Genomic DNA, 26,138 nt, shown 5'->3' with positions numbered 1-26,138 from the left:
CTACAGCTGTTGGGTGATGTTAGAGCAGGATAGGGTCAGGCGTGCCCCCAGCCAAGCCAGGTAAGCACAGCAGAAACTGTACATTTGGTTCCTGCATCCCGAGGACTTTTCTGCCCAATGCCTTTTTGTACCGGGTCCGGATGGGTCCCAGTACACTGCCCATGCAGAAACACGGAGGACTCAAAGAAGCTGGCCGTTTTCGTTGGTGATGGCTTGTCCTGGTAATGCCAACTGGCTCAGCTTTCCTTTTAGCTTCCTCAGGGCCAATGCAGACAGATCAATTAGGGACTGTCCAGCAAAAGCTGCAGCTCCTCAACCCTCCCCCAAACAATAATAAAAATATGCCCTCGCTTTTCTCCTTCCTTGAAGACCCCAGGAGAGAATTAGCTGGTGCTGCAGGTGCAGTCGTCCTGCAGGGTGGTGAGAGCAATGAATAGTAAGGTTTTTAGCTCAAGCACACTAAGGCTGTTCAGCAGCCATTGGATAATCCCCTGTTAATCAGATTATGTAAATTCCTACTTCAGCATCCCTATCCCATCTCTATCCCTGCTCTCCAAGCTGGAAATAAAAGGCACTCTAAAAAGGAACATTTAAACCGCAAAAAGGCCGTGCTGCTGAAAGGGGTGGGCAGAGGTTGCTGAGACAAGGAGCAGCGCAGCAGGGCTTTGTTTCTGAGCAGGCGGGCGTTCCTGCTCGGCAAAGCACTGGAGACACCAACAAAACGGAGGTCAGGAGTGGGTGCTGCCCGTGTGTCAGCCCTGCCTCAGGTCCTGGAGACCTGAGGGCTTCTCCTGGGGTGTTGCTTGTGGTGCACTGCAAGAGCTTCAGTGACCTCCTCGGACGAAAGTGGCTTTCTTCCCTTTCTCCTGCATTCACGATGTGTTACAAGGTCACTCCCTCGTGCTGCAAAGCCCGGCACTCCAAATCACATTTTGTCGAGATGTGCTGCAAGCAGTCCTGGCTTAGTCACTGAACACAGGGACCAAAGAGGACTGAGGGACAGGGTACAAAAACAGCCACTGAAGCTGTGCTCACAAAGCCTAGGCATGCAGGTGCTGCATCCCCTGAGCCTGCGTTAGTGCGCAGTGCATGCAAGATAACCACATCCTCTGGCTCTGGGCTCCTGAAACACTTGTCAGGAGCCTGGGCAATCACAACAGCATCTTACACAAGTTACAGTGAGCACTAGCACTGAAAATCTGGCTTACAGTCCTTGCTTGGTCTCTGAGGCTGTCACATTTTCACTAGGTAGGAGCGCTTTTTTTCTTACAACGTGGAGTAGAAGGCTGAGGAAGGCAATAGAAGTCAGTAACAAGTAGCAGAGAGGAGCTTAGAGCTTATTTATTCTTTTTGTGGCCACTGAAAACCACCCAGAACACGGAGCTGACCTACATTTGCTGTATAATACTCCCGGCTGAAATCAGCTCCTTTTGTTTGTGATAAAGGTGGAGGCTGCCTCTCCCACAGCAGACGCAATACCCTGGAAATAAGCTTTTCAAGCCCAAACAGGGCTTTCCACTAGGCTTTCAGTATTCGTAGAAGATCAGGAGAATTTGTTCCCCAGTCCTCCTCCCCCTGCTGCTGAACTCACACCGATACCGATGTCTTGTTCACGGTGGGTAGCAAACCTGTCTGAACGGCTGTGAAAAATATTGCACATACTGCACAGGGACATCACGGATTTGATGGGCCAGGCTAGCTACAGGACATGCTGGGTTTCAGGGCACAAGGTGGCTTAGTGGGGGTGACAGCAACAAAATCTGCACACAAAGGGCTTTTCTGGTGTTACTGGAGCTGCTTCCCCGCGCTGTGAGATGAGAAACCAGGGTGCAGGGATGATGCTGATGGTGGGGAATGGCCCTCTTGGTCCAAACTTCTAGGAGCTTCTGGCCGGCCTTACAAAATTGTTTGGAAAATACAGCTGGTTGTATATGCAGATTTTATGTTTCTTACTTACCCTGAGGAATTTTGTCAAAAATCTGTTTCCCCCCTAGAAAGTAGAGAGAGGTACAACATAACCATATTACAAATCAATCAGCAGAACTGAAAGAGTAAGGGGTGATTTCTGTGTGCTGTGGACTGCTGCTGTTCTGCAGCAGCCGGTGAAGTACAACAGTGTCCACAAGCTGAGCCCCTTGGAGACAGAGATGTATTTAGCAACATTTGAAACAAAGCAATTGAAAATGAAATTTGAAACAAATTGTCCTATTTCTCCTTCATCAAGGTAGGAATGAGGGTATGCATTCATAACTGACAAAAAAAAAAAAAAAAAAAAAAAAAAAAAAAAGGATGTAAAATCTTTAAAGTAAAAAAATACATTTATGACACAATAGTCAGCACGTCTGCTTTTTCTATGTGAAATGGACTGCAAGACAATAATGCACTCCTGAGAGGCAGTTTTTTTGCACTTACCCTTTGCAAACACATGCACCCCTAGTCTGGCAGTAAGCAATCTCAAGCACCAATTATCAGTCCTCTCCTTGGAGAATTTCAACCTCATCCATTTTCAAGCAGCAACCTTCAATAAGAAGAGATATTAGGGAGATTCAGGGCAAAATCTCTTCATGCTTGCAAGAGCTTTCCTCAAAGAGGAAACATGGTTTCAAAGCCTTGGAGGAGAACTTGCTAGATGGTGCAAAAGGCTGGGGACTCACAGCACTTCAAATACCTGCATTGAGTATTTGGCTTGAAATTGATGAAAATTAAACAACTTTTGTCATTGGTTAAAAGACTGTTGCGGAAGGCACAACCACTTCTGTGGCAGAGACCCTTCAGGGCTTAAAATGTGGCCAGGAAGCTTTACCCATACTCTGCTCCTTGCTCCTTTGAATCCTTCTTTCGAGTGATTCTTAGGTGGTGGCTTCATTGCTGCACACAGCCTGGGCAAGCTCACTGTTCTGTGGCAGAGGAAATGGGACCTCTGGGGTGAATGTCTTGTTTTTCCTCATTTCTAGGTGATTTCCAGAAAATCTGTATTGTCTAGGTACTTCTGTGTTACTGGGAAAATGAGCTGCTTGCCTCTCCCCTTCTGCTGCCAGTGCCTGGTTCAGAGAAACATTAGGTCTCTTTCTTCCGTGGCTAAGCATTTTCTTCAAGGCTATAAGCGAGTTTCAGCATTAAAAAGGAAAAGATTTTTGGCTTCTGGAATTAAGCTGAAAAGTGTGGCCAGAATTTAAATCACCCCCCGATGTGAGTGTTTTGTTAACACTAATAAGAGATTCAAAAGGTTACAGAAAGCTTTGGATGATGGAAATTTAATATTTCAGCAGTCTGCATGCAGCTGCTGTTTTGAACCCCGAGCAGCCTCCTCCAGCTTGCTATATTCAAAATCTATTGATCTAAATTTCAATTTTGAAGGGCAGAAGCCCAGATGTGCATAATTGCTTCTTATTGTTCCCATCTGTAAAATGTGGCTCTGAAGGCTCGGTGGTAATGTTGCTGTCTGTTTGCAGCCTCGTGCTGTCCTTTTTCCACCCATCACTTTCTGTCTGCTGCTTTCACCAGCCTGAAAGTGTCCCCTTACAAGGGGGGGGGGGGGTCGGGGAGGGAATAATTTGAACCCAGGCCCATCTCCTGAAATCCCTGCTCATATTAATGTAGAATTCTCTTTGATTTCCTGCCCATCTGCAGCAAGAGTTTTGCCGAGGAAGGGCACTGTTTTGAGGTGTCTCCCAGCAGTTTCTGCACCTGCAGAGTGCTGCAGCTGGTTGTTCCCAGCTCCTCCAGCTGCACACGCTGCAGTGCTCCCACCCTGCTCCCATCAGTACCACGGGGGTACTGGGGCTCTACTCTGAGAAATGTTCAAGGAGGGAAAGAGTGCAAGTTACAAAAAGTCCCCTGTTTCCACTTGACTTTTCATGAACTGGTTACAGGTGGCTGCTAAAAAGCTGGACCCACTGCAGCTGAGAGTTGCCCCAGACTCCAAGGAAGATTTCAGAATGGGTCCCTGCAGAAATCTTTGTGAGGAAGAGCATGCCCAGGGCACAATATTGCTTTCACTGCTCTTGTTCCCTTCTCCCTGCCTGTCAGCTGTTCTGGCACCCTGGTCCTGGCTGAGGGCAGACCTCGGTGCCCCCAGAGTGCTGTGGACACTGTGGATGCTCTGCAGAGGCAGCAGGGCCTTGCCTGCACCTTGGGGCTTGCAGAAGAGGAAGGCTGGTCTGTGACAGCCCTTGGAGGGTTGAACCTGGCTCTGGAGAGGGCACCTCTTGCATTGACATGTGAATGAGAACGAATAGCAACCCATCCAGCCCCTCTCCCAGCAAGGACAGATGCTCTCATGTCTGCATGTTTTCTGCTGCTTCATCTTGCTGGGTTTTGAAGGTCCTGGGCAGATGAGTGTCCAAGCACTTAGGGATGAGCGGTTTCATTTCCCTCCCCTTCCTGGGCTGGCCCCATGAGCGCTGGGGTACCTCAGGCAGGCAGTGGGTAAATGAGGGGCTGGGGGAAGCAACACAAGGGGAGGAGCACTCTGCAGCTTTCCAATGTAAATGGCATAGAAATCAGGCTTCTGTGAGGCCAAAGGCCCCTCTGGAATAGGCCTACAGTTAACACAACACTCGTGCTAAATGAGGCGGTTGACACAGCTTTCAGGCTGTAGTGCTGCTGTTAATTTACTGTGTGAAAGGGCTGAACCCCCTGGTCAGGGGATGAATTGCCCCACCGAGGACCGAGGCTTTTCTCCCCATGGAGGAACTGCATCCTTCCACCCCGGGATGTCAATATTTATGGGGGGCAATCCTCCTAGCTGAGAAACGTGCAGCGCTTTTACAAACCCAGTGTGGGAGAAAGCATGAGCCCTATCCAGGATGTGCACCATGGAGATGGTCACAGTGATGTTTGGAGGTCTGAGGTGGCCTCCAAATATCTCCAGACCCTCTGAACCTCTCCTTGGAGCTCTGTGCCTGACTGGAAAGGGAGCCTGGGTTTTGTCAGGCCCCCACAGCAGCTCCTCTGCCGGGTTCCTAAGCTGAGGGACCCCTTTCATGCAGGGGCAGTCTGTCCTTTTGTTTTTAGCAGGCAGATGTGAGATGGCTTGGCTGCTGTCCCTGAGCTGAGAGGACATTTGGGGCCTACCCCAGCAAAGCAGAACGAAGTCTGCACTTGGCAGACCCTGTGTCTCAGCTGCAAGGGTACAGAGCGGGGTTGCCCTTGCTTTTAAATGCAGAAATTAAACCCAGCCTTCATGCACTGCGTGGGCCCCACAGTGAAGGGAAAGCTGGCTGATGTGTGAGTGCATGCCTGCAGCTTCTTCTTGTACTCGGACCCAGGCAGGCACCGGAGCAGCAGCTCAGGCTGTGCTGCAGGCTGCAGGAGGTGCAACCAGGGGCTCCACGTGGAAGCCAGCTTTTCTCCAAAATGTAGTGGCAGGGTCGATTTGCCTGCACATAGCCGTCTCCACAGCATCACAGCATTGTCAGAGCAGAGGGCATGTCCTGCTCAGGGACACGGTAAACACGTCAGCCTGTGTCTGAACCCGGCGTCGTGTTAAAGCCAGCTTTTGAATAAACATTGGATCTCATTTACAGGCTCAGAGCTGACAAAACAAAACAAAACAAAACACACACACCAAAAAGAGAGAGAGAAAAAAAAAAAAAAAGAAAAAAAGAAAAAAAGAAAAAAAGATTTTATTTCCATCTTTTCCTGCAAAGTACGTCAAACCCAGCCAAAGTTGTGCCCTGACTAGTAAGCACGGTCAGAGTTCCTGCCCCAGCCCTCCAGAAAGGGGCAGAGAGCGGTGGTGAGGAGAGAAAAGGCAGGACAGAGAGAATCTCCCGGGAGATGCAAAACGAGCTCCTGGATTGCTAGGACTAGTGGTGACACGCGCCAGACAAAGGACCTGCTATTCTATAAATGAGGCGGCCAGGACCAGCACCAGGCGGACTCCATCCAGCGAGAGCAAGCTCTGTGGCCAGGCACGGCGAGAGCTGCCAGGGAAGGAAAAGAGGAGACGTCCGATTTTGCCGTCCCTTCACCAGCTGACCAGGTTTGGCGAGCTGCAAGCACCTGTGACCAGAAATGTAAGTGACGACTTACTCATCTCCCTGCAGAATTGCTGCCCCTCTCCTGGGCTTACCTTGCAACTTCCTCGGGCATGCTGACGTTTCCTTCCCGAGACACATGGCAGGGACTTTCACTTATTGTCATGGCATCTTGGGATCTTGTCATCAAAAGGCTAAGAGTAAGGCACCTTATCTGGCAGACGTAATGGTTACGGAAACAGCCACTTCTGGGTGACTGCCTTTAATTGAAATAATTCTGTTGCCCTGTTCCTGTACTTGGGCTTTTCCAATTCTTAGAACCCACCCAGTGAATAAAACCTTACACCAGGTGAAATATTGTTTTGTTTGTTTTTATATTTTGGACAGAAATGTTGATGCATAGATGTGGAGCGAAAAAAAAAAAAAAAAAAAAAAAAAAAAAAAGTGATTCTTAGAGTCACTGTTCCTAGTATTCCTAGATTTTCTTACATTATAACTTCGTAATTACCCACTAGGTGAACTCATTTATACCTCAGCAAAGTGATGTGAATGAGTTATTGCACTGGTGTAAAATGATTACACAGAGCACCATAGGAACCCTGAGTTGAGAAATAGAGCTTAAACGAATTCTCCAGTGTTTGATATTTGAAACAAAATATTTGCAAAAGCATACAGAACAAAATATGTGCCAGACCTTTTTGTATGATTATGCACTAGCCTGTGTGGAAATCCTATGAATGTGTCAACAAATAAGGATGTTAAAAGGAGCTTTAAATTTCAAACCTCACATATTTAAAAATATCCCCACTACTTTACAGGACACTGCCTTAGAACAGATGTGCCTGTAAAATGCACAAGTATCTGAATTTTGCCTAGTTCAATAGTTCACTTAGTAGGAAAAGCTTAATGATTTTATTCATTTAAGTTCAGCGGGTAAATGTTGACAATTCTCAAAGTTAAGAAACAAACAAACAAACAAAAAAACTTTTGAAACCTCCCAATCTAGAACAGGTTCATATTTCCAGGGCTAATCTACTACATAAAGTTGTGTCTATCTGAAAAAGCAAATAATAAAAGTAGCATTTTTTTTTTTCTGAAGTAGCTGTATCTGTTTGTGTGTGAGAGTATAGGACAATATATGGGTTTTGGGACCTTACTCCACCATACATTTCACAAAAAAATAGCTGAAATAAATGCAGTTTGCTTTTATTACCTGTTTACACGGGATATTAGAGTAGCCATGGTGTGAGTAGCTAATCCAAGAAATGAGGAGCTCACAGAGCCACCAAGCAAGGTGGGCAGCTTGGTGACAAAACGCAGGTGCCCAGGAGCATGGCTGTGGCTGTGATGATCTTCATGCTGGCCTTTCCACCAGGTGTAGTCTTGTGGAGGTTAGCAGCATGACACCTATGGAAAACCAGCAGCACAGTCCTTGCCTCATGGTGGTTGGTATCACAGCTTTGCAGGTCACGTTTTGCCCTGGTGGGTATGTTTCTCAGTGCTTTTGTTGACCTCTGATCTTACATGCAGCAGACCCCAATAATTCCTGGGGTGATGCCATGGTGCCCTGCAGACTGGTTTTAAGTCATGTTTGGTAGGAAACGAGGACACTGTACACAGATAGTGGGATGGCATCAAAATTTTGGTCCTGCTGAAGTCACAGAGAGATTTTTCTGTCAGCCTCAGAGCAGACCTCAGAGCAGACCTGGACGGGATGTGTAGTGAGTATTGTCATAGGGTCATACCCTAAAACAACAGCAGATAGACCTTCCCAGAGGCACATGTCCCTAAGGACTCCTGCAGCAGCTGTGAGCTGCCACAGGCCCGTCCCTGCCAAGCTGAGAGATGGGCAGCATCTGATCCCCCTCCTTTAAGCTGAGAAGGGCAGGGACTTTGTAATATGTAATATTTGGGAAGTGAATTCAACAGAGGCTGTTTTTAATGGAAACCCGGTGGAACTGCAGTTGAACCTTTGACTCAAGAGGGCTGTACAGGAGATGGGACTAGGAGGACAGAAAAGCTTTATTACAAAATGTTTCCTGGATCTTTCTGAATAGACAGTGCTAGTGCAAGTTAAAAAAAAAAAGGGTTAAAGCTCTTGGCTGAACGTCTCTTTCTCAGCTGCTGTACAACATAGCAAGCTGTTGTGTCCATGCCAATACACTAGACTTTAATTTAGCAAGAACTGTTGCAAAGCAAGAGGGCTTTGTTGTTGTTGTTTTTTCTTTGCACAGAGCTGTGGTATAAATTGATTTTACTGTAAAAAAGCATTGGCAAGTGGGGATACATGGGAAAAAAAAAAATCCTGTGTGCACAGGGAGTTAATTTTTGCAAATCTCTTTGTCATTTGTGATAAGGTTTCAACCACGTATTTTGTTCTCTGCCAAACACCTGTTGGGTGGCAGTCCATCGCTTTCCAGATCTACCTTTCCAAAGACAGTCTTAGGAACAGCATTTGAAGGTGTTCAAATTAAAAGTGTCTGCGGGGAATACTTATTTTGCCAAAATTTCACTGATTTGCTGACAGCAGTGAGCTCACACCCCTGCAAGAAATATGCACCCTCTGGGTGGGCCACCAGACTGCAAGGCTGCACCACTGCGGGGCAAGGCTGGCTGCTGTGAAAATTACCTTCTGAAACTGTAATCAGACGTAGTTTGGATGAGTATCCTCAAATGTGGAGGCTGACTTAAGCCTGTGACTTTTACACCACTCTTTTGCACTCCGGTGGTCTCCTTTTCCTGGAGGTTCAAAGAGAGGACGGCATAGCTGGGAGCGTCCTGTAAATGCTGCCCTTAGACAGGAGAGCTCCCAGAAGCGGAGATTTCACTGCGTGCGCTTTGTCTCAGATTTACAGACCTTAAAAAAGGTAAATCACTCTGTCAGCGCTCGCTGTTTTTTATGGCGCTTTAGCTGCTGTGCTGTGCTTTGTACCGCAGCACGATTGCCAGATAACCCTCCCGACAGAGGCGTGAGGCAGTGAAACGAGACGTAGTTTACTGTTGGAGTCCCTCCTCGTCCCACGCCTGACTTAAAACAAAATGAATTTCGCTTACAGGTGTTTGGAGGCGCTCCACCAGAGTGGGGAGCGATGGCTCTGCTTCACCTCATGGGCCCAGCACTCGTCACTGCCGGGTGAGGCTGGGCCACCCTGAGCAGGCCACTGTGCTCACACAGAGATGATTTCCTTTCCAAAAAACCTGCAGCTGAGATGGGCTAATTGCAGGCAGGAGGGACACGGAGGCACAGGAAGGAGAAGAGATTTGCCTGAGGCGAAAGGGGAGTGGAAATGAGGACAGAAGTGCAGCTCCCTGGTGGCCTGCACAGCCTTTTGCTCACTGCGCTGTGCTCTCCCACCAGCACACCAGTGGGATTTCGGGTGGGGGGCACTCGGGGAGGGGTATGGAAATGCTAAGGAAAGCTGAGAGGGATGATCCCGAGCCTGGAGGTGTGCTCCCCCTTCTGCAGCCTGCTGAGCTTCCCAAGGGATGGCCTCCAGGCCTGAGCAGACAGAGCATGGTTCAGCTGCAGAGCGTCAAGACTATTTCTCCTATGGGGAGGAGAAAAAGAAAAGAAAAGGAAAAAAAAAAAGTCGCATGTGTTACTGATAGGCAGTGTAATGTTTTGTGACATCCGTACTCAATCTTCTCCTCTGCACAGTACTGAGCCCTGTGCTCCACAGCTGGCATGGAGCTGAAGAGGCAAACAATGAGCTTCCTCCTCCTCCTTCTCCTCCTCTTCACCACGTCGCACTGAGGCAAAGCGAACAAAGCGTGGCCACGGGGAGCTCTGCTGGGGTGATCTCTGCTCCCCATGGTGGATCAGGCTCCCAAGCACCTGCCTGCTGCAGGGCCCGGGCACCACCTGCTGCTGGGCTGCCATTGACGCCAGGGCTGAGGGGACTTCACAAAATCAATGTGTTAAATAACCCATTCTAGCAGGCACCGGGTTTTTCCCCTGTGGAGCAGCAGCGTGGCATCGCAGGTTGACTAGAAGCACTCCAATTCTTGCTGGCAGCAGGCATCTGCTGTCTGATTAAGATTTGCAGGAGTAGGTCTCCAGTGGCTGGTTTCAGCATGGATTTAACTTCAGTGAGGTCAAAGGTATAACTTGAGGGAGGAACTTTCTCATCCACAATCTTTATTTAATAGCAGCCTGCTAATTATGACTGAGTGCTGGGCTGCCGGTGAGTCCCCTGCCGGCCCTCAGGCATTAACCGCTGGCTTGGGGGCCATTTGCTGGGGAATGTCCTCGCAGGGACGGCACTTTGTGCCTCAGCTGCTGCTGCTGCTGCTGCTGGAAGCGCCTGAGCTCTCGCATGGAGAGGCTGCGAGAGCTGCTGCCACCGAGAGAGAGGTCTTCATCTCCTCTATTGTTTGGTCTTTTGTCTGGTGACACTTGCGGCTGCATTAGCCGCAGCCAGAATTTCCCCCCCCCTCCTATTTTTGCTCATTTCAAAAGAGCAGGCAGGGGGTGGGAAGAGCTTCATCTCTCCGTTCGGTGGGTGGCGGTGTTTTGTTTTCCTCTGTCTGGCTGTCAGGGCAGATTCACTGCTGAGCTGGGGCTATGGCTTCGCACAATTCTCTTTACACGCTGCAGATGTGGATCGCAGCTCACAAAGCTGCACTAACCCGCTGCTTCTGGATATCTCCTCCTGATCCCGGTTAAATCTTGTCCTCGGTGGCTCCGCTTTACCCCTCAGAGTTATTCTTCCAGCGGAAATGCTGTAACCCTCCGGGTCTACATTCCTGAGAGCAGAATTAATCCCCTTGAATTTAGCCTGCTGCTGTCCTGGTGCCTTTCTTATCAGCTGCATGTGGGGCTGTTAAGCTGTGGCTGGCGGAGGTGACTGTAAAGCACAGGGTAATCCAGGTGTGCAGCTTCATGCTGTTTGTCCATGATGTGTGTAAGCAAAGTGGTGATCTCTGCATGGGTTTAAAATGGACTGAGGGGGTATGGGCTGTGTGCAGCCCCTGGGCAACACCACACCAGAGAAAGCTAAGGGACGTGCAACATTAGCAGAGACCTGAAGCTGCAAGTAATTTCATACTGAAAGCCACCCTTGGTGGGGAGGAGGGCTGGAGAGAAGGAGGGAAGAGGAGGAAAGGGATGAGACAAAATGAATGGAAATCAGATCCCTTGTCAGCAAACACGCTGCCTTTTGGCCGGAAGGTGCCGTGATTAGAGGGAATTGGAGGGATGGGCAGGTCGTGATGTGAGGAAAGAAGCTCTGTTGAAACATTACACTCGGGCAGCACGGGACCAGGCTCATGAAGCTCCTCTCCTGCTTCCAGCAGAAGCGCTGAGCGCCACGACAGGAAATACCAAGACAGCAGTGGGAGAAAGGGAGAGGGATTTAAGGTGGAGAGGTGCATGGAGGTGGGTCACACCTGCAGGGCATCTCCCCATGGGGTGTCAGCACAGAGGGGAGCACTGGGGTGGGAGGAAGCTGTTGTTCGGGGATCCTGAACAAATATCAGAAGTACAAACACGCGTTTTTGAAGTGTAAAGCAGGCGCCGGTCCCACAAAGGCATCTATTTGCTGACAAGGCTTGTGACCACAGAGGTAGTGTCCTTTCCAAGTGAAAGAGGAGAGAGACAAAGGCAGTGTAGTGTGCAGGAGCAGGCTGGGGTTATTTTCCCACCAATAATGCTGCTAAAAGGACAAATTCACAGCGCCAAGGCTGTGTGCTGACCTGCTCTCCTGGAGCGCTGCACTGGGCACTGCCTGCAGCAGAAGAAAGAGCAGGAGCTGACCCTCAATCAGCATTTGTAGCCCAGATGTACACCCAGAGCCATGCACCAGAACCACAGCCCAGAGACTGAGCAGCCTGGCAAAATGCTGTCCTCCTGGCCCATTAGAAGGAGCAAGGAATCCCAAATAACTTCTCCTACCTCATGAAAAATGACTGACCTTGTACAAGAATAAAGTTATCCTAAAACAGATAAACAAAAAAAGTGGGGGGAAGGGAAGCAGGTGGCACTCTGAAAGTCACAGGGATCCAAGCAGCTGCTTGGAAAAATAAAACTGTAACGGTGAAAGTTTTGCCCTGGGAATGAATGTGCCGCAGTGGACAAGAGCAGAGGAGGACAGCGTCTGAAATCTGTATTGCTGTTTCAGCAGTGTTCTTGCCAAAAAGGTAGCTAGCTCTTCCGGGTGGGTGCAAAGTACAAAGTAGATTTGTTCACATAGCACAAACCAAAAGTGACGCGCAGAGTAGGAAAACAATTTTAAAAGAGAGGTGTGGTCCCCATTTGAATCAAGCAGTGGGTCTCCATGCAAATCTACAAGAAATATGAAAATCTCTCAGCCATTTGCAATATGAGGGCTTGCTTCTTTTTCAAATGAGCCACTCATGAAGCAAGGACATTCTGACGGGACAAATTTCTTGTTCCTGAAGGTGGAGTAGACAACCGGGCTGCCAGCAATTTCCAGCTTCTACCAGAATAGCAATGCGGCAGCTCTGTGAGGGCTACAGCTGAGAGGCGACAGGGAGGTAGGGGCAGCGTGAGCGTAGCCATATAAAGCCTACACAGGCACATCTCTGACCATGGCTCCAACATGATTTATGACCCTGTAGCTGTGTCTGTCTGGTGATTTGCAATCCGTGCCAGGCTGGGACTTCTCGGCCTGCCTTGCATGTCTTGTCTCCCTGCCAGGGGAGCCCCTCCAACCTCTGCATCACCGCAGAGTTTCCCCCTTCTGGGGGTGAGGGGTGCTTCTCCCCAGCCCCTGTGGGACTGCTGTGTGGGTGAGTTTGCCATATTAAGAGCCTGGGTTTACACATGCAGAAGAAGGTTGGTGGAAATATGTGCCCTTTATTCCCTTGGATGTTTTCCGTTCCCTTGGATTGTTTTCCCTGCTCCAACTGTCTGTGTGCCATTGGCATAAAAAAGCAGCTTCAGAAATGGAAAAGTGGATGTCTGCCACAGGGCTGTGTGAGAGCAGGGAAGGCTCTTTGGAGGGAACTACATCCATCAGATGTTTATGAGCAAGGACCAGAGGGCTGTTGGGGACCAAAACAGCCTTCCTGGGAAAAGGGAATGGGCAAGAAAAGCTGTGTGGTCTGGCGTGTTACAGATGGGCATATATGCCTTCATCCATCTCAGCTGGTCTCTGGGATTCCTTTTGATGGCAATACAAGCAAGGCTGGGTCAACCCCACAATCCCTTGATCACCTCTCTGCCAAATTGCATTTAGAGTCACCCCTCAGAGCTTGCAGAGCAGTCTCCTGCTGCCAGATCTGCGCTGGGCCGTGGGTTTCCTTAGCTGCTCAGCTCCCCGAGGCGGGGCGGCCAAGTAATCTCTATGGGGACATTTTGGCTGGAATGCCTGCACGCTTTGTAGGAGTCATGCTTAACCTCTGCAGCCTGCAAAGCCCTGCCTGGGAGCACTCGTGGCATTTGTGGCTTAGCCTTGGCAGCTCTCAGAGGCTAAAATAGAAGTCCAAATGGATCCAACTGGAGAGTGCCTGCCGCCAGCAGCGAGCAGTCAGTGTGGGCTGGGCAGGGTACCAGAACATAGCCTCCCTGGAGAAGTCTCCCGAAATAACCATAATCACACGTACTCATTAATATCAGCTGTCTGACCGCTGCAGGCCCCAACACAAGGTCCACCCAAGCCTGGCTGAGCTCCTGCTGTGAGCCACGAGGCCTGGGCCGGGTGGGAGCAGCCCCCAGGGAGGTGTGAATGGGGTTTGGGAAGCACGGGGGTGTTCTTGGCCTCGTCCTGCCTGCCTGCCCTCCCTCCAAAGAAGTGCCCTGTGGGTCAGCAGTCAGGGGTATCTGGCATGGACTCACCATCTCCTCTGCTTTGCAGCGCTGTGGGAATGACAAGGAAGATCTTCACCAACACCAGGGAGCGATGGAGGCAGCAGAACGTCAACAGCGCCTTTGCCAAGCTGAGGAAACTCATTCCCACCCACCCGCCTGACAAAAAGCTCAGCAAGAACGAGACGCTGCGGCTCGCCATGAGGTACATCAACTTCCTCGTCAAGGTGCTGGGAGAGCCCGGCCTGCAGCAGACGGCAGCGGCAGCACGAGGCAGCCTCCTGGGCTTCTTCCAGCAAGCCCCACGCCTGCAGAGCATGGAGGAGCTGGCTCTGGTTGAGAGCTATGGTGCCTCCTCTCCTGGTGGGAGCAGCAATATTGCAGAGTGCTGCTGGCCAGAGACTTTGTCTCCTTAGCAGACAATGAGAGATTGGTGTTAGTCTGATACATGTATTTCCCCCCCACTTTTTTTTTTTTTTTTTTTTTTTTTGTGGGTTGCTTCTGTATGTACATTGATTATTTATTTATATTTATTACTTTTTTTTTTTTTTTTTTTTTTTTAATAAGTTTTTATTTAACAGGAAAGGAATTATTTGGTCAGCCAGCAACCTGAAAGACCAGAGAGAGAACTCTCAGACCCTGGGAGCCTGGAAGGACTCACCGCTGCCACAGCAGGGTCCGAGCCAGAAGGGCATTCTGCCCTGATCTCTGTTAGAAAGAAATTCATCCAGTGATTCTGGCAAGGAAAGAGATTGTTCTCCCACGCTATTTTGAGGAAAAGCTACTGAGCTCAAGTAATCCTGACCGTACCACAAAATTTTTCCAAGAAAGACATCTGACCTCAGTTGCGAACAATTTTTGAGGGACATTTGCTCCAGTCATTCACCTGTGCTTCCAGTAGCTACTGTCTCTCACTGTTAAACCTGCAAATCTTATTTCCAGCTTGATTTTTTTTTTTTTTTTTTTTGAAACTACAAGTCCTAGCCCTTGAACCTGGCCACACCTTTCCCTGTATTGGAGGAATCCATCATATTAGAGAAATATGCTATTAAACAAAACTAAACATTAGTTTAAAGAGGTCCCAGGACAAAGGCCTCAGTGATGCGCTGAGGAAACCTTCTTGGAAGTGCAAGTGAGAGGTGCCCCTTCCCACTCAGAGGTGCAGAAGCAGTGGGTGCAGTCTGGGTCTGGCAGAAGCTGCTGGACATACAGGACCAGCACACTCTGGTCCCTGTTGGCACAGGGAACAACCACCTTGCTCTGGGCATTTAGGTGACAAGCAGGCTGAGAGAGGTCTCACGAGGGGTGACCATTGTGGGTTGTTGCACACAAATCAATTCAATTTCCTGAATTATGGATTCAGATTTTTCCTGATCTATGTCAGCAAAGATCTGGTCTGCCTCTGAAGAGTATAAACCTTTTCTAGAGGAACAGAAAAAACGACACCAGGTGTAAGCAGATCCTGTTCCGATCCTGTTCCCACTGACACAAGTCTTTTCTCTTTCCATGTGGACCCAGGTACACTTCAATACTTAGAAAAAAATATATATATATTCATGACAAGTGAATAAATGGAGCTCACATGTGCCAAGGCATCTCCCTGGGCTGTTTCCAGTTATTCATGAGGGCAGCTCAGGGCTGGTGCTGTAGGATGCAGGAGTCAGTGGAAAACTGATCCAAAAAATAAAAAACAAAAAATCTGAAAGGGTTGATGACTGTACCATTTTATTTCTGAATACTGTGAGTCTTTGGTTTGCTTATCTCTGCATTTCTGAGCTATCAGGGCTGAGGACTGTGCTGGAGAGCAGCTAAGTGAAAACACACTGAGAGACTCTTGGATGGCCTGTGCAATTAGCACTGCCAACTCTGCCTGCTCTAATGTCACCGAATGGAATCGCAGCCTCTTCTGCATGGAGCCTCAGAGGTAATGAGCCAAGTCCTAGCTCTCTGTTTACTTGCTGGGAGTTACAGCAAGACAAATTAGTCCAAGTCAATCAAGGTACTTATTGGTGAGGTGTGGTGGTGCTCTTCGGTCCATCACCCACTTGATATCCTAGGAAACACACATCACCAAGTCAGAACATCTTGTAAGAAGAGTTATTGATGAGGGAAGGTGAAAGACAACCTGTCTATTTTGTAACACAACATGCTTATGTATTTTTTATCCTAAAAAGTTCCCTTCTTGTTATTGCTTTGGTTCATATCAACACTTTCTTTGTTCTCCTTTCCATTTAGGAGCTTCTTACTCTCATGTTCCACTTGTGTTTGACTAGTTCTGTCTACCAAAGATTTTTTTTTTTTTGTCATATCTTTTTTCTTTGTGTTTTGCAGATTTCTTATCTGTATGATCATGAATAAATGTGGTGCACCACCTGATGATATTTTGTGCTATATGTTTAACATCTAATATATTCCAAATAAATTATTTAAGAAACAAATCTATCTTTGTCTTTATAGCCTCTAAAATTCAATTTTACATTTTTTGTGATATTTGGTAGAGGATATCAGAAACATCACAGTATAATTTCCAGTAGAGAATCATTCTACTACTCAGCACTTATGCAAGATTCTTGTTCTTAAGGAACAACTTGGAAATACTAACAGATGATGAAAAATGACTGAATTTCTTTGTTTATTATAATTTACACTTTTTGGTGGAAATCTATTTAAGTCTACGTATGAGGAAGATTTTGACCAGCTCTTGAAAAATACTGATAAGTAAAATTTAATTGTGAAATACTGTTCTGTCTTCCAAATATTTACAACTCAGAAAATTTTAGCCAACTCCATTTTAAAAAGCAGAAGTAATCCTGAAGAGTTAACATGAACTCTGATTTGAGTCTATTGTTATCCAGAAATGTTTAAATAGGTACAATCTCTGGATTCAGACTGGAGCACAAGTTCAGATATAAAAACTCTTCCAAAGTTCAGAGGAGCTTGGGATGTAAAGCTGCTCTGGCTAGCACCCGCTGGGAACAACCTAATCCCCAGCTGAATACAGGGCTGGGAGAGGGAGAGGGAGTACTCAGGTGACAAATGAAAAAGCTGTGAGGAAAAGACAGAAAATCACTGGGACACAGGGACAATTTCAGCTGCTTTCTCAACTGGATGTCCCATACTGCTCTTTGGAGGGGAACTCCTTATCTAGGAGTGTAGTGATAGGACAAAGAGTAATGTCTTTAAGCTAAAAAAGGGTAGGTTTAGATTAGATATAAGGAAGACATTCTTTACTCTGCGGGTGGTGAGGCACTGGAACGAGTTACCCAGAGAAGCTGTGGATGCCCCATCCCTGGAGGTGTTCAAGGCCGGGTTGGATGGGGCTTTGGGCAACCTGGTCTGGTGGGAGGGGTTGGAATGAGATGGTCTTTAAGGTCCCTTCCAACCCAGACCATGCTATGATTCTCATTCTATGAAACACCAAGACAGATATTTCTGTATAATATGTGCCTGAGAAAGATGTTGACCCGAGAGATTCTATTTAAAAATAATGAAATCAGCAAATGTGACCTTTAAAATATGTGTTTGCACCATGCATGGCAACATCAACTTAAGAGAGTGTCCTCTGCAGAGAGCAAGTAATGCTGAACCAGTCGGCATACTCAGCATCATGTGCCCACTCTTCCTCTGGGGGTGGGCATGGTAAAATCATGGTGCTGTGCTGTGAGATAATGGTACCTGTGGCATGGAGGTCTACCACATCACGTGAAGCTGGCTGAAAATGTCTCTTGTTGCAGCAGTGGCAAAATCTCAGTGCAAATGACAAAAGTGTCCCTAGCCATAAGGCCCCTCCTGAGTCTCCTAGTGGTAAGTAGCAGCCCTAAAATGGGTTGTGTGAACTGCTGAACAGCACTACCCCCGTCCCGTGAAGTTCTTTGTACGCCTTTGTATGCCTTCTCCTTTATTTTGAATTTCCGTCAAGATCAACAGAAGAATATACCTCTGCATTTCAGGTGGAAGGAGGACTAGTTTCTTTAGAGGCTGGCTGCTGGCAGAGAAGTGCCACTCCCCTGCTGACACGGAACCCGGGGGGACTGATGCCACAGGAACTGAGTACATTCTCAGTACCTCCTTTGTGGCTATGGATTGTAAATGAAGCACTCATTGGATATTTGGGTTGAGCAAAGCTAGAGAAGCACTGCAACATCTTGCTCTGAGCAAGAAATGGGCACTGCAGCACCAACATGCTTCAGAAACACATGATTCGGGAACCACCTAGTAATTTATATTCCCATATCTAACTGTCTCCCACAAATTTCTTTGCTGGTAGGGAATGATATGCAGTGACCACGGCTAAAGTAGTGTGAGCAAGGCAGATCTGACTTTTGTTCTTTGAAGGCTGGGTGATGAAAGGAGGTGGAGAGAATGGGAGACTTAACTACTGACCTGTGGGGCAGGGGTCACTTGGGAGCCAGTCTTAAAATCTAAAGGCCATAGACAAAGTGACAGAGCCTAAATCCATCAGTTTCCAGGGATGTAATTGTGTTTTTAAGACAGCAGGTGCTGAGAGAATCAAAGGAGAGAAGGTGGGTGGAAGAAGCAGCTCAAACAAGTATAGGGGTTACAGAAGGTAGAGATTACCCCTGTCTGGTCAATGGATGTATCTGGCTGGATTTATTCATTATTGTTCTGCCAGTAAGCCACGGGGAGTGTTTTCATTGCACTCTGGGTTGGTCCAGGTCTTTTATTTGAGAAACACAGGTAGCCTCATCCCATTGTATCCTCCCCCAGCCACCTTCCTGTGTGTGCACACCCCATCTCTCCATGGCTTGTTTTGCTGCCACAGACTGCAAACCCTACAGTGCACAACTGAGTCTCCTGTAGTACGTCCCTGTTCTGGAGCATCTTTTGGAAAAGGAACCTCCCAGGAAAAAAGGCAAATGAAAAGCCACCATCCTTTCTGTGGCTACATCTCCCCTGCTGAGTGTCAATGCCACAAAACAGCATGGAGGTGGCTCAGGATGAAGAGCAGAAGTCAGTGAGACTTGTGAATCTCAACATGGACTGCACTGGGCCCCAGGTGGGACTTCTAATTCTCATGTTGGCAATGCAGAGAGGCATTCACAAGGACAGGGATGGAGAAGTCTCTGTGCACCCACCTTTCTGTCCCATTACACCTGGCTGGGGGTACTGCGAGCAACACTGAATACCTCAGACCTGGGGAAGATCCTTCCCAACACCCAAGGTTAGCCATGAAATACCTCTGCACGATGCCCAAGAAACCTGCCTGAGCTTAAGAGAAGTGAACTGAGGATGCAGATCACAGTTTACAATGGGGTTGGTTTATAGCATCAATTTTTCTCTTGGTGACTGTATTTGGCAAACCCTTGAAGACAGCAGTGCTCAGCTCCTGGAGCTGAGGAGGGCTAACAGCAGCTGAGATTACATCTTCCTCAAATCACAGCAGAATTACTGTGTCCTGATATGTAGATGTACAACCACATAAAATAGAATCTACAGAATCCCACAATTCAAGACTATACAGTACTAAATTCGCACTGTACAAGGGTTTACATCTACTGGAAAGACCTGAAGATTACAAAGAGGAAACTTCAATGGCTAAAAGCACTCGGAGTGCAGGCTGTTACACCGAGCCAACCAGGCACAGGAACTCAGGCCAACTGACTGTGACCCAAAGTGCTTTACTGCCTGTGGGGTAAAAAGTGTTTCAGAAGGACATATCTGGCCCTGCTATGAGATGAGTAACAGCTTTCTGCAGTGATCTCTGTGGGTCTGAACGGGAAAAGCTCACTGCCAGTTGCAAGGATGGCTGCTGGCTCACCGCAGCAAGTGAGCCTGACAGGCTGGCTTTGCCAAAAACACTCAGCTCTGGCACAAGCTGCTTGGGTGGGAAAAGCTCCCACTGCTTGAAAGGCGACAGAAACAGCGTGGTGCAGAAGGGAGCTACCGGTTCTGCCTCCTCTTCCTGAGCTATGTGGAGGAAACCCTTCTCCAACATTTTTACAGGCACAGAAAGTGGCTAGCTGCTGTCTGGCGAACGCGCCCAGCCAACGTGTTTGGCAGAGGATGGTCCTGCCTCCCAGGCCACATTTCTGCATGTTCACTCAGGAGGCCAGTGGGTGTTCCCTAGCACCAAGACGGGGAGAGAAACTCGTGGTAGGCAGCTTCTGCAGGCAGACTTCACCCATCAATTTTTAATTGCAGAGCTGAGCAGATTAGAAAGCGTATGTGTTTGTGTTCCCCTCACCACCTCCTTGAAGGCTGTTAAAGTTCATGTAAGGTCACGTGCAAATGGCAGGACACAAATTTTTCCTTTGAAATCTTTCAGATTAAGGGAAAAGGAAAATGACAAGAATGAAAAGAAGAGAAAATGTCAGTGAAAGTGAGAGAAAGCGTCCAGGATGATCCTTGCATTTCTGGCACATCTGAATGGACACTACTCTTGTTGTGGGTGCATAGACTTCCTCTGTGTTACAGCTCTGTATATCATCTACAGAAAAAAGAAAAAAAAAGAAAAAAAAAAACACGTTGTTTCTGCTATATCAACAGATAAGTGAAATTGTCAGGTAATTCTGAAATCCCTGATGTAAAATCTCCCATTAATTTCAAACATTGCCCGAATGGTTCCCATCAGCAGAGGCTACTGAACTAATGCAGACAAATACTGATTATACTTCTGAATATCTAAATACATTTTGTATTTCAGTTAGCAATATATTTGTTAAATTAATTGCTTATTAAAAAAAAAATAAAGTGTTGGTAAAATAATAAAAATATAAAAGTTTGTTTTTTTACCACTTTATCTTTTAAATACTTCAAGCAGTCTCGGCCATGTGCTGTTGAGGTAAATGGAACCAAAGACAGTATTTCTTCTTGAAAACTGCAGGTTCGAGTCAGCCAGGGGCTTGTCATAAATACTGCCTGAAAGCTTGACTTACCCTGACATTTATGTTTGCTTTTATCCTGACTCCGAAGCACTGAAAAAATCTAGGGCTGAGATCGTCAATAAGACTGTTGATCTTGAGGGCTCAACTTAAAACACTGTAGTGTTGTCTTGACTGCTTTCCGGGGTGCTTTCTGGATAGGGAGCTTTTTCTGGAAGGTATCTGAAGACTCTTATTAAGTCAGGCACCTTCAAGTCATTTCATCTTTGTTCCTGAATATATAAGGATATAAGGCCCCAAGCCCTTGGCTGCGTTTAAAACCTGTGGCTATGGATTTGTGTCTTGAGTCCTCTGGGAAGGGTCTTCTCCCAGCAAAGGCAGAATGGAGATAATTAGGGCAGGCACTAAGGCAATCAAATAGATTGTTTACTACTCTTAGCAATGCAAGCCTAACACAGAAAATGCCCAGAAAAAGAAAAGAGAAGAAAAGAGAAGAGAAGAGAAGAGAAGAGAAGAGAAGAGAAGAAAAGAAAAGAAAAGAAAAGAAAAGAAAAGAAAAGAAAAGAAAAGAAAAGAAAAGAAAAAAGAAAAGAAAAGAAAAGAAAAGAAAAGAAAAGAAAAGAAAAGAAAAGAAAAGAAAAGAAAAGAAAAGAAAAGAAAAGAAAAGAAAAGAAAAGAAAAGAAAAGAAAAGAAAAGAAAAGAAAAGAAAAGAAAAGAAAAACAACAGCAACAAAAAGAAAACTCCACCCCCAGTCAGGAGGCTTTTTTCCTACTATGTCTCTTATCAGTCTCCTGCAGAAATTCTAAAACTCTTATCTTGATAGGCCAGATTACCAAGCTGATCTCCTCTCCATGATGAATAGGAATCAAACAATGTTTTCTACTGTCAGCAAACCATACATCCCCAGTCCAGACAATTCAATTAATCTCTCCTCCCCTCCCCTCCCCTCCCCTCCCCTCCCCTCCCCTCCCCTCCCCTCCCCTCCCCTCCCCTCCCCTCCCCTCCCCTCCCCTCCCCTCCCCTCCCCTCCCCTCCCCTCCCCTCCCCTCCCCTCTCCTCTCCTCTCCTCTCCTCTCCTCTCCTCTCCTCTCCTCTCCTCTCCTCTCCTCTCCTCTCCTCTCCTCTCCTCTCCTCTGCGCCCCCTTCTCCTCCCCTCAATGGATTCCCATGCGTTAATACCATCTAAGAGTCCTCAGTGAGAAGAGGATCCGCTTGCGATGCAGGTGCAAGTTTTCAGCACCACAGCACAACAGCAATATCACCCCCTTCTGCCCTCCTCAGGGCTTCTCTTTGTGAACCACTTTTTCTTTTTCTTCCCTTTCAGCTCTACAACCCCATGCAGCTAATCTGATTATGTTAATTTGTACTTCATGAACCCAAACAGTGCAAGGGATCTGTGGAGGGTGAGCTGGGCTGGGGATGAGGGTGCTGAGGACAGAGGAGAGGGGGTGGGAGAGGGGAGCACGGACAATGGGTTCAAGTCAGTTAACAAAAAAAGCCGTCTGTATTGTCAGACAAAGCACACTCGGGGTAACCCCTTGCTGCTCTTGACAATTTAGAGTGTCCCAAACTGGCCTGCGCTACAGAGCAGAAAAGGGAGCACGGAGAATATACAATGAAGGGGCACAATGGAAAGCCTGTTTCCTGTTGAACGTTGCTTTTCTTTCTCCTTAGCTAATCCTTCCCAGTACCTCGTAGCTGAAGTACGGTCTGCAAATTGTTGGTCAGGTGGTAGCTATGGCACTAGACAGCTTCTGACACACGCAAATCTGTCCAACCAGGCTGGGGCTGCACTTGAAATTTATTGGAAGCTGGGCAGTGGGTTTGCAGATAGGCACACACAACTGGAAATGTGGGACCCCTCCTGCTGGAGATGACGGGTGCCCCCAGCCTTATTTTACCAGCTTTTTGCTTTGCTGCAGCTGGAATTGTTCAGGGAACAGCCCTGAGAGGAAACGCAGAAAGGTTATGGAAAAATTGCATAAGATTAAAGCAACCTTATTGTAGAGTTTAGGCGATCACAGAATGGTTAAGTTTGGTGGGGACCTCCTGGGATCATCTGGTCTAACAGCCCTGCTCAAGCCACATTACCCAGATCAGGATGCCCAGCCAGACTTTGAATATCTCCACAGACTGAGAGTCTGAAACCTGTTCCCATGTTTGGCTGCCTTCACAGTATTTTTTTTTCTTGCGTTCAGATGGACTTTCAAGTTTTTAATTTGTACCCCTTGCCTCTTATCCTCTCAATGGGTGCTTCTGAGGAGAGTCTAGTTCCTTCTACATCGTTTCCCAACGTACACTTGTACTCATTGATGCTTCCCTTTAAACATCTCTTCACCAGGCTGAACAGTCCCATCTCTCAGCCTCTCCTAGATAAGATGCTCCAGTTCCTTAATCACCTCTGTGTACCTCCAGCTGGCTCTCTCCAGTAGCCCCATCTCTCCCTGGGAAGCCCACAGCTGGACACAACACTCCAGCTGTGGCTGAACAGGGTAAGGATCACCTCCCTCAGCCCTGATTGTTGCTTGGGATACTGACATTGCTGCAGCACTGGTGTGAGCTCAGGTTCTCTGAATGGTGTGAGCATGCACAGCTCTACCATTGCCTCTGCTAACTGTACTTGTCACAGACAGACCTGAAGTATATTTTGTCTTCCAACCTGGTAACTGCTGGAAGGAGGCATCTCATTTCCACACATCACTAAAGTGCTGCGTTTATGTGCAAACCTGCAGAGATGACAAGAGAGAGAAAGGGACATTGCAACTCTTCCAGCGAGTGATGGGCCTGAACCTGCTGTCCCTAAAAATCTGGTGAATATTGCTTTTTACTACCCAAAAGAGTATGGTGGGAATATTAAGCATTTCCTTAATGGCTTTTTTTTTTTTTTTTGTTCTGCACCCCTTTCAGGCAAAAATTCAGAATGGTGGTTTCTGAGAAACAGCTCCTGCCTCTGGTGACAACAAATTATTTGCTATTGGGAGGAAAAGGGAAAAATGGAAGAAAGACATTTGCTCTGTACTCCACCTTAAATAGCATAGCTCCCCCTTCTCATGCAGAGCAGACTATTCGCTCAGTCCTGCAGCCCTAAGCAGAATATCTCAGGACACCATTTTATGAAAGCAAATGGAGGAGGAAAAATGACTGTCTTAAAGCTGTCATCTCAGGTTCAGTCTTGAACTCAGCTGCATTTGCATTACATTTCAGAGAGGAGATTACATTGAGGTTATTTGATAGGGTAGAAATTAGTATCTTGCTAGCATTGCTCCTCTATATGTGAGATCTCATTCGCTGAACATGTAGTAGTGCATTATAATATACATATATATCAGTATTTAACAAAACCAGCTCTAAATAAAACTGTGAGTGGAATTACTAAACGAAGAAGCAGAGAAAAAATCAGGAAGGCAATATTAACAGATTAAGTGTGAATGTATAAAATATGCTTTTTGAAATTACCACATGCTGATTGGAGCCTCTGTTCATAATACACATGGAAATATCCCCTGTTGTTCTTTTCCCTGGGAAACACAGAAGCTTATCAGATATGAGCCAAACCAAAGGGTATTTTTATATATTGTACATGAATACATCTGATTAAACAAAGAGCTTGATAACAGACAAACCATAATTCCAGACCCTGTGCTACCTTCAGGCCAGATATTTGAAGGTACCAAAACATCTAAAATCTGCTGTTATCTAATGAACTTTAAAGACCTGTGCTTATGCCCTATTAGTGGATCTAGCACACACAGGACAGTGCATCCAGCAGGACTTCTTGCAAGGGGAATAGAATCATAGAGGTATTTAGGTTGGATGGTGATCTGAACTGTACAAGGTCTTACTGTATCCCTTTCTTCCCTTGTTCAGCAGGTATTAGGCAAGATCAGGCTGCTGTGGATTTGACAAAAGAGCTAAACATGGTAAGTAGTGTAATCCAGAGAATGTGTTGCTCTCGTACCTCGGTTTTCTCCTAACCTGGGGGATGACCTTGCTGAGACCACTGCTTCTCCTGACTTTTTGTTTATAGAGAGTAAGTATAGAGAAAGCAAGCATATTTCTCTTGTTGTATACTGATACTGTGTTTAATTCAGCGGGCTTTAGCCCCATTTGAAACTCCTAATTAATATAACAATACATTATACTAATGCAATAACAGTTAAAGTAACAGAAATATTTATGGAATGTATTGACAACCATTACTGGCAATCACCTTGAAACTAGCTAGCAGTGACTACTAGTAACATGGAATTTTTCTGGAAAATTCCCAGGAAGTTAGCTGAAGTAGGTCTTCAGTAGTAGGCCTAATTTCATCAGGCTCTCAGGTCCAGAAGTAGGCTTCCAGGTCCAGAACAGACTATCACCTTCTGGAGAACAAAGTCAGACTGGTCAATTAACTATAACGACAGAGATAAAAATACGGAAGGTGAAGATTTTTTATTGAGCACACACTCTGGGGAATCATATATGTAATTAGAGAAGAGAGAAGGTGCTGTTGCCATCCTTGTTGGAGCTGAACCACAAGTCATTATAACGACCAACACTGCAGCCATGTAGCACTGTAGGAATAGAGCAGCACCGCAGCACTCCGATGTGCTGCTGCCTGCCGATAGTGAAGGGAAAGCCATCTCTGAACCTTGACTGGAACAAGAGAAGGTGACAAAAGGACAACTAAAGAAAACGTGGACCCCCTGCTGAATGAAACAGGAAACCTGACTGAACAGGACAGTGTAAATACTGAGGTACTGAATGCCTTCTTTGCCTCAGTCTTTGCTAGTAGACTTCCCTGGACCAGGGGGAAAGACTGCAGCAGGAAGATGTGTCCTTAGAGAAAGAGGATCAGGTCGGGCAATACTTAATCAAACTGGCCATGAGGGGATCCACCCACAAGTGCTGAGGGAGCTGGCAGATATCATCGTGAGACCACACAATAATTATTTTTAGTCAAGCATGGTGAATGAGATAAGACACTAAAGACTGTCACTCCTACCTTCAAGAAGGACAAGAAGGAGGACCAGAGAAACTACAGGCTGGTCAGCCTCACCTCAGTTCGTCATTACCTGCTAAGGTGATGGAGCAGCGAATCCTGGAAACCATTTCCAGGTACATGAAGGAGAAGAAAATCACCAGTAGTCATCAGCAATTCACCAAAACAAAGTCCTGCTTGGCCAGCCTGACAGGCTTTTATAATGAAATGAACAGCCTGATCAATGAGGGTAGAGTAGTGAGTATTGTCTTCCTGGTCTTCAGTCAGGCCTTTGACACTGTGTCCCATAAAATCCTTACAGAGAAGCTATGATGTGTGGGCTGGGTGTGCAGACAGTGAGGCGGGTTGAACACTGTCTGAGTGGCCAGGCCCAGGGGGCAGTGGTCAGTGGTACAAAGTCCAGTTGGAGGCTGGTAATGAGCAGAGTATCCCAGGGGTCCAGCCTGGGTCCAGTCCTTTTTAACATCTTCATTGATGATCTGTATGATGGGGTAGAGCACACACGCAGTAAATTTGCAGATGACACAAAACTGGGGATAGTGTTGGATTCACCTGAGGGTC

The 26,138-nt window shown here is 47.0% G+C and overlaps 1 protein-coding gene across 1 annotated transcript; it reads left to right on the top strand.

Moving 5' to 3' along the window:
• Nucleotides 1–5,956: 5,956 nt before the first annotated feature.
• Nucleotides 5,957–14,165, top strand: TAL2 (TAL bHLH transcription factor 2; the record flags this gene model as incomplete). The annotated part of the gene is made up of 2 exons (XM_082782465.1): nucleotides 5,957–6,020; nucleotides 13,799–14,165. The coding sequence occupies exon 2, from the start codon at nucleotides 13,809–13,811 to the stop codon at nucleotides 14,163–14,165; it is 357 nt and encodes a 118-aa protein (XP_082638591.1). The 5' UTR covers nucleotides 5,957–6,020; nucleotides 13,799–13,808.
• Between the last annotated feature and the right edge of the window lie 11,973 nt (nucleotides 14,166–26,138).

The sequence above is a fragment of the Aythya marila genome (assembly GCF_965140915.1).
Source record: "Aythya marila genome assembly, chromosome: Z".
NCBI classification, from domain to species: Eukaryota; Metazoa; Chordata; class Aves; order Anseriformes; family Anatidae; genus Aythya; species Aythya marila.
Note: the sequence above shows the minus strand (reverse complement) of the source record. Positions and strands in the feature narration are given on the sequence as shown.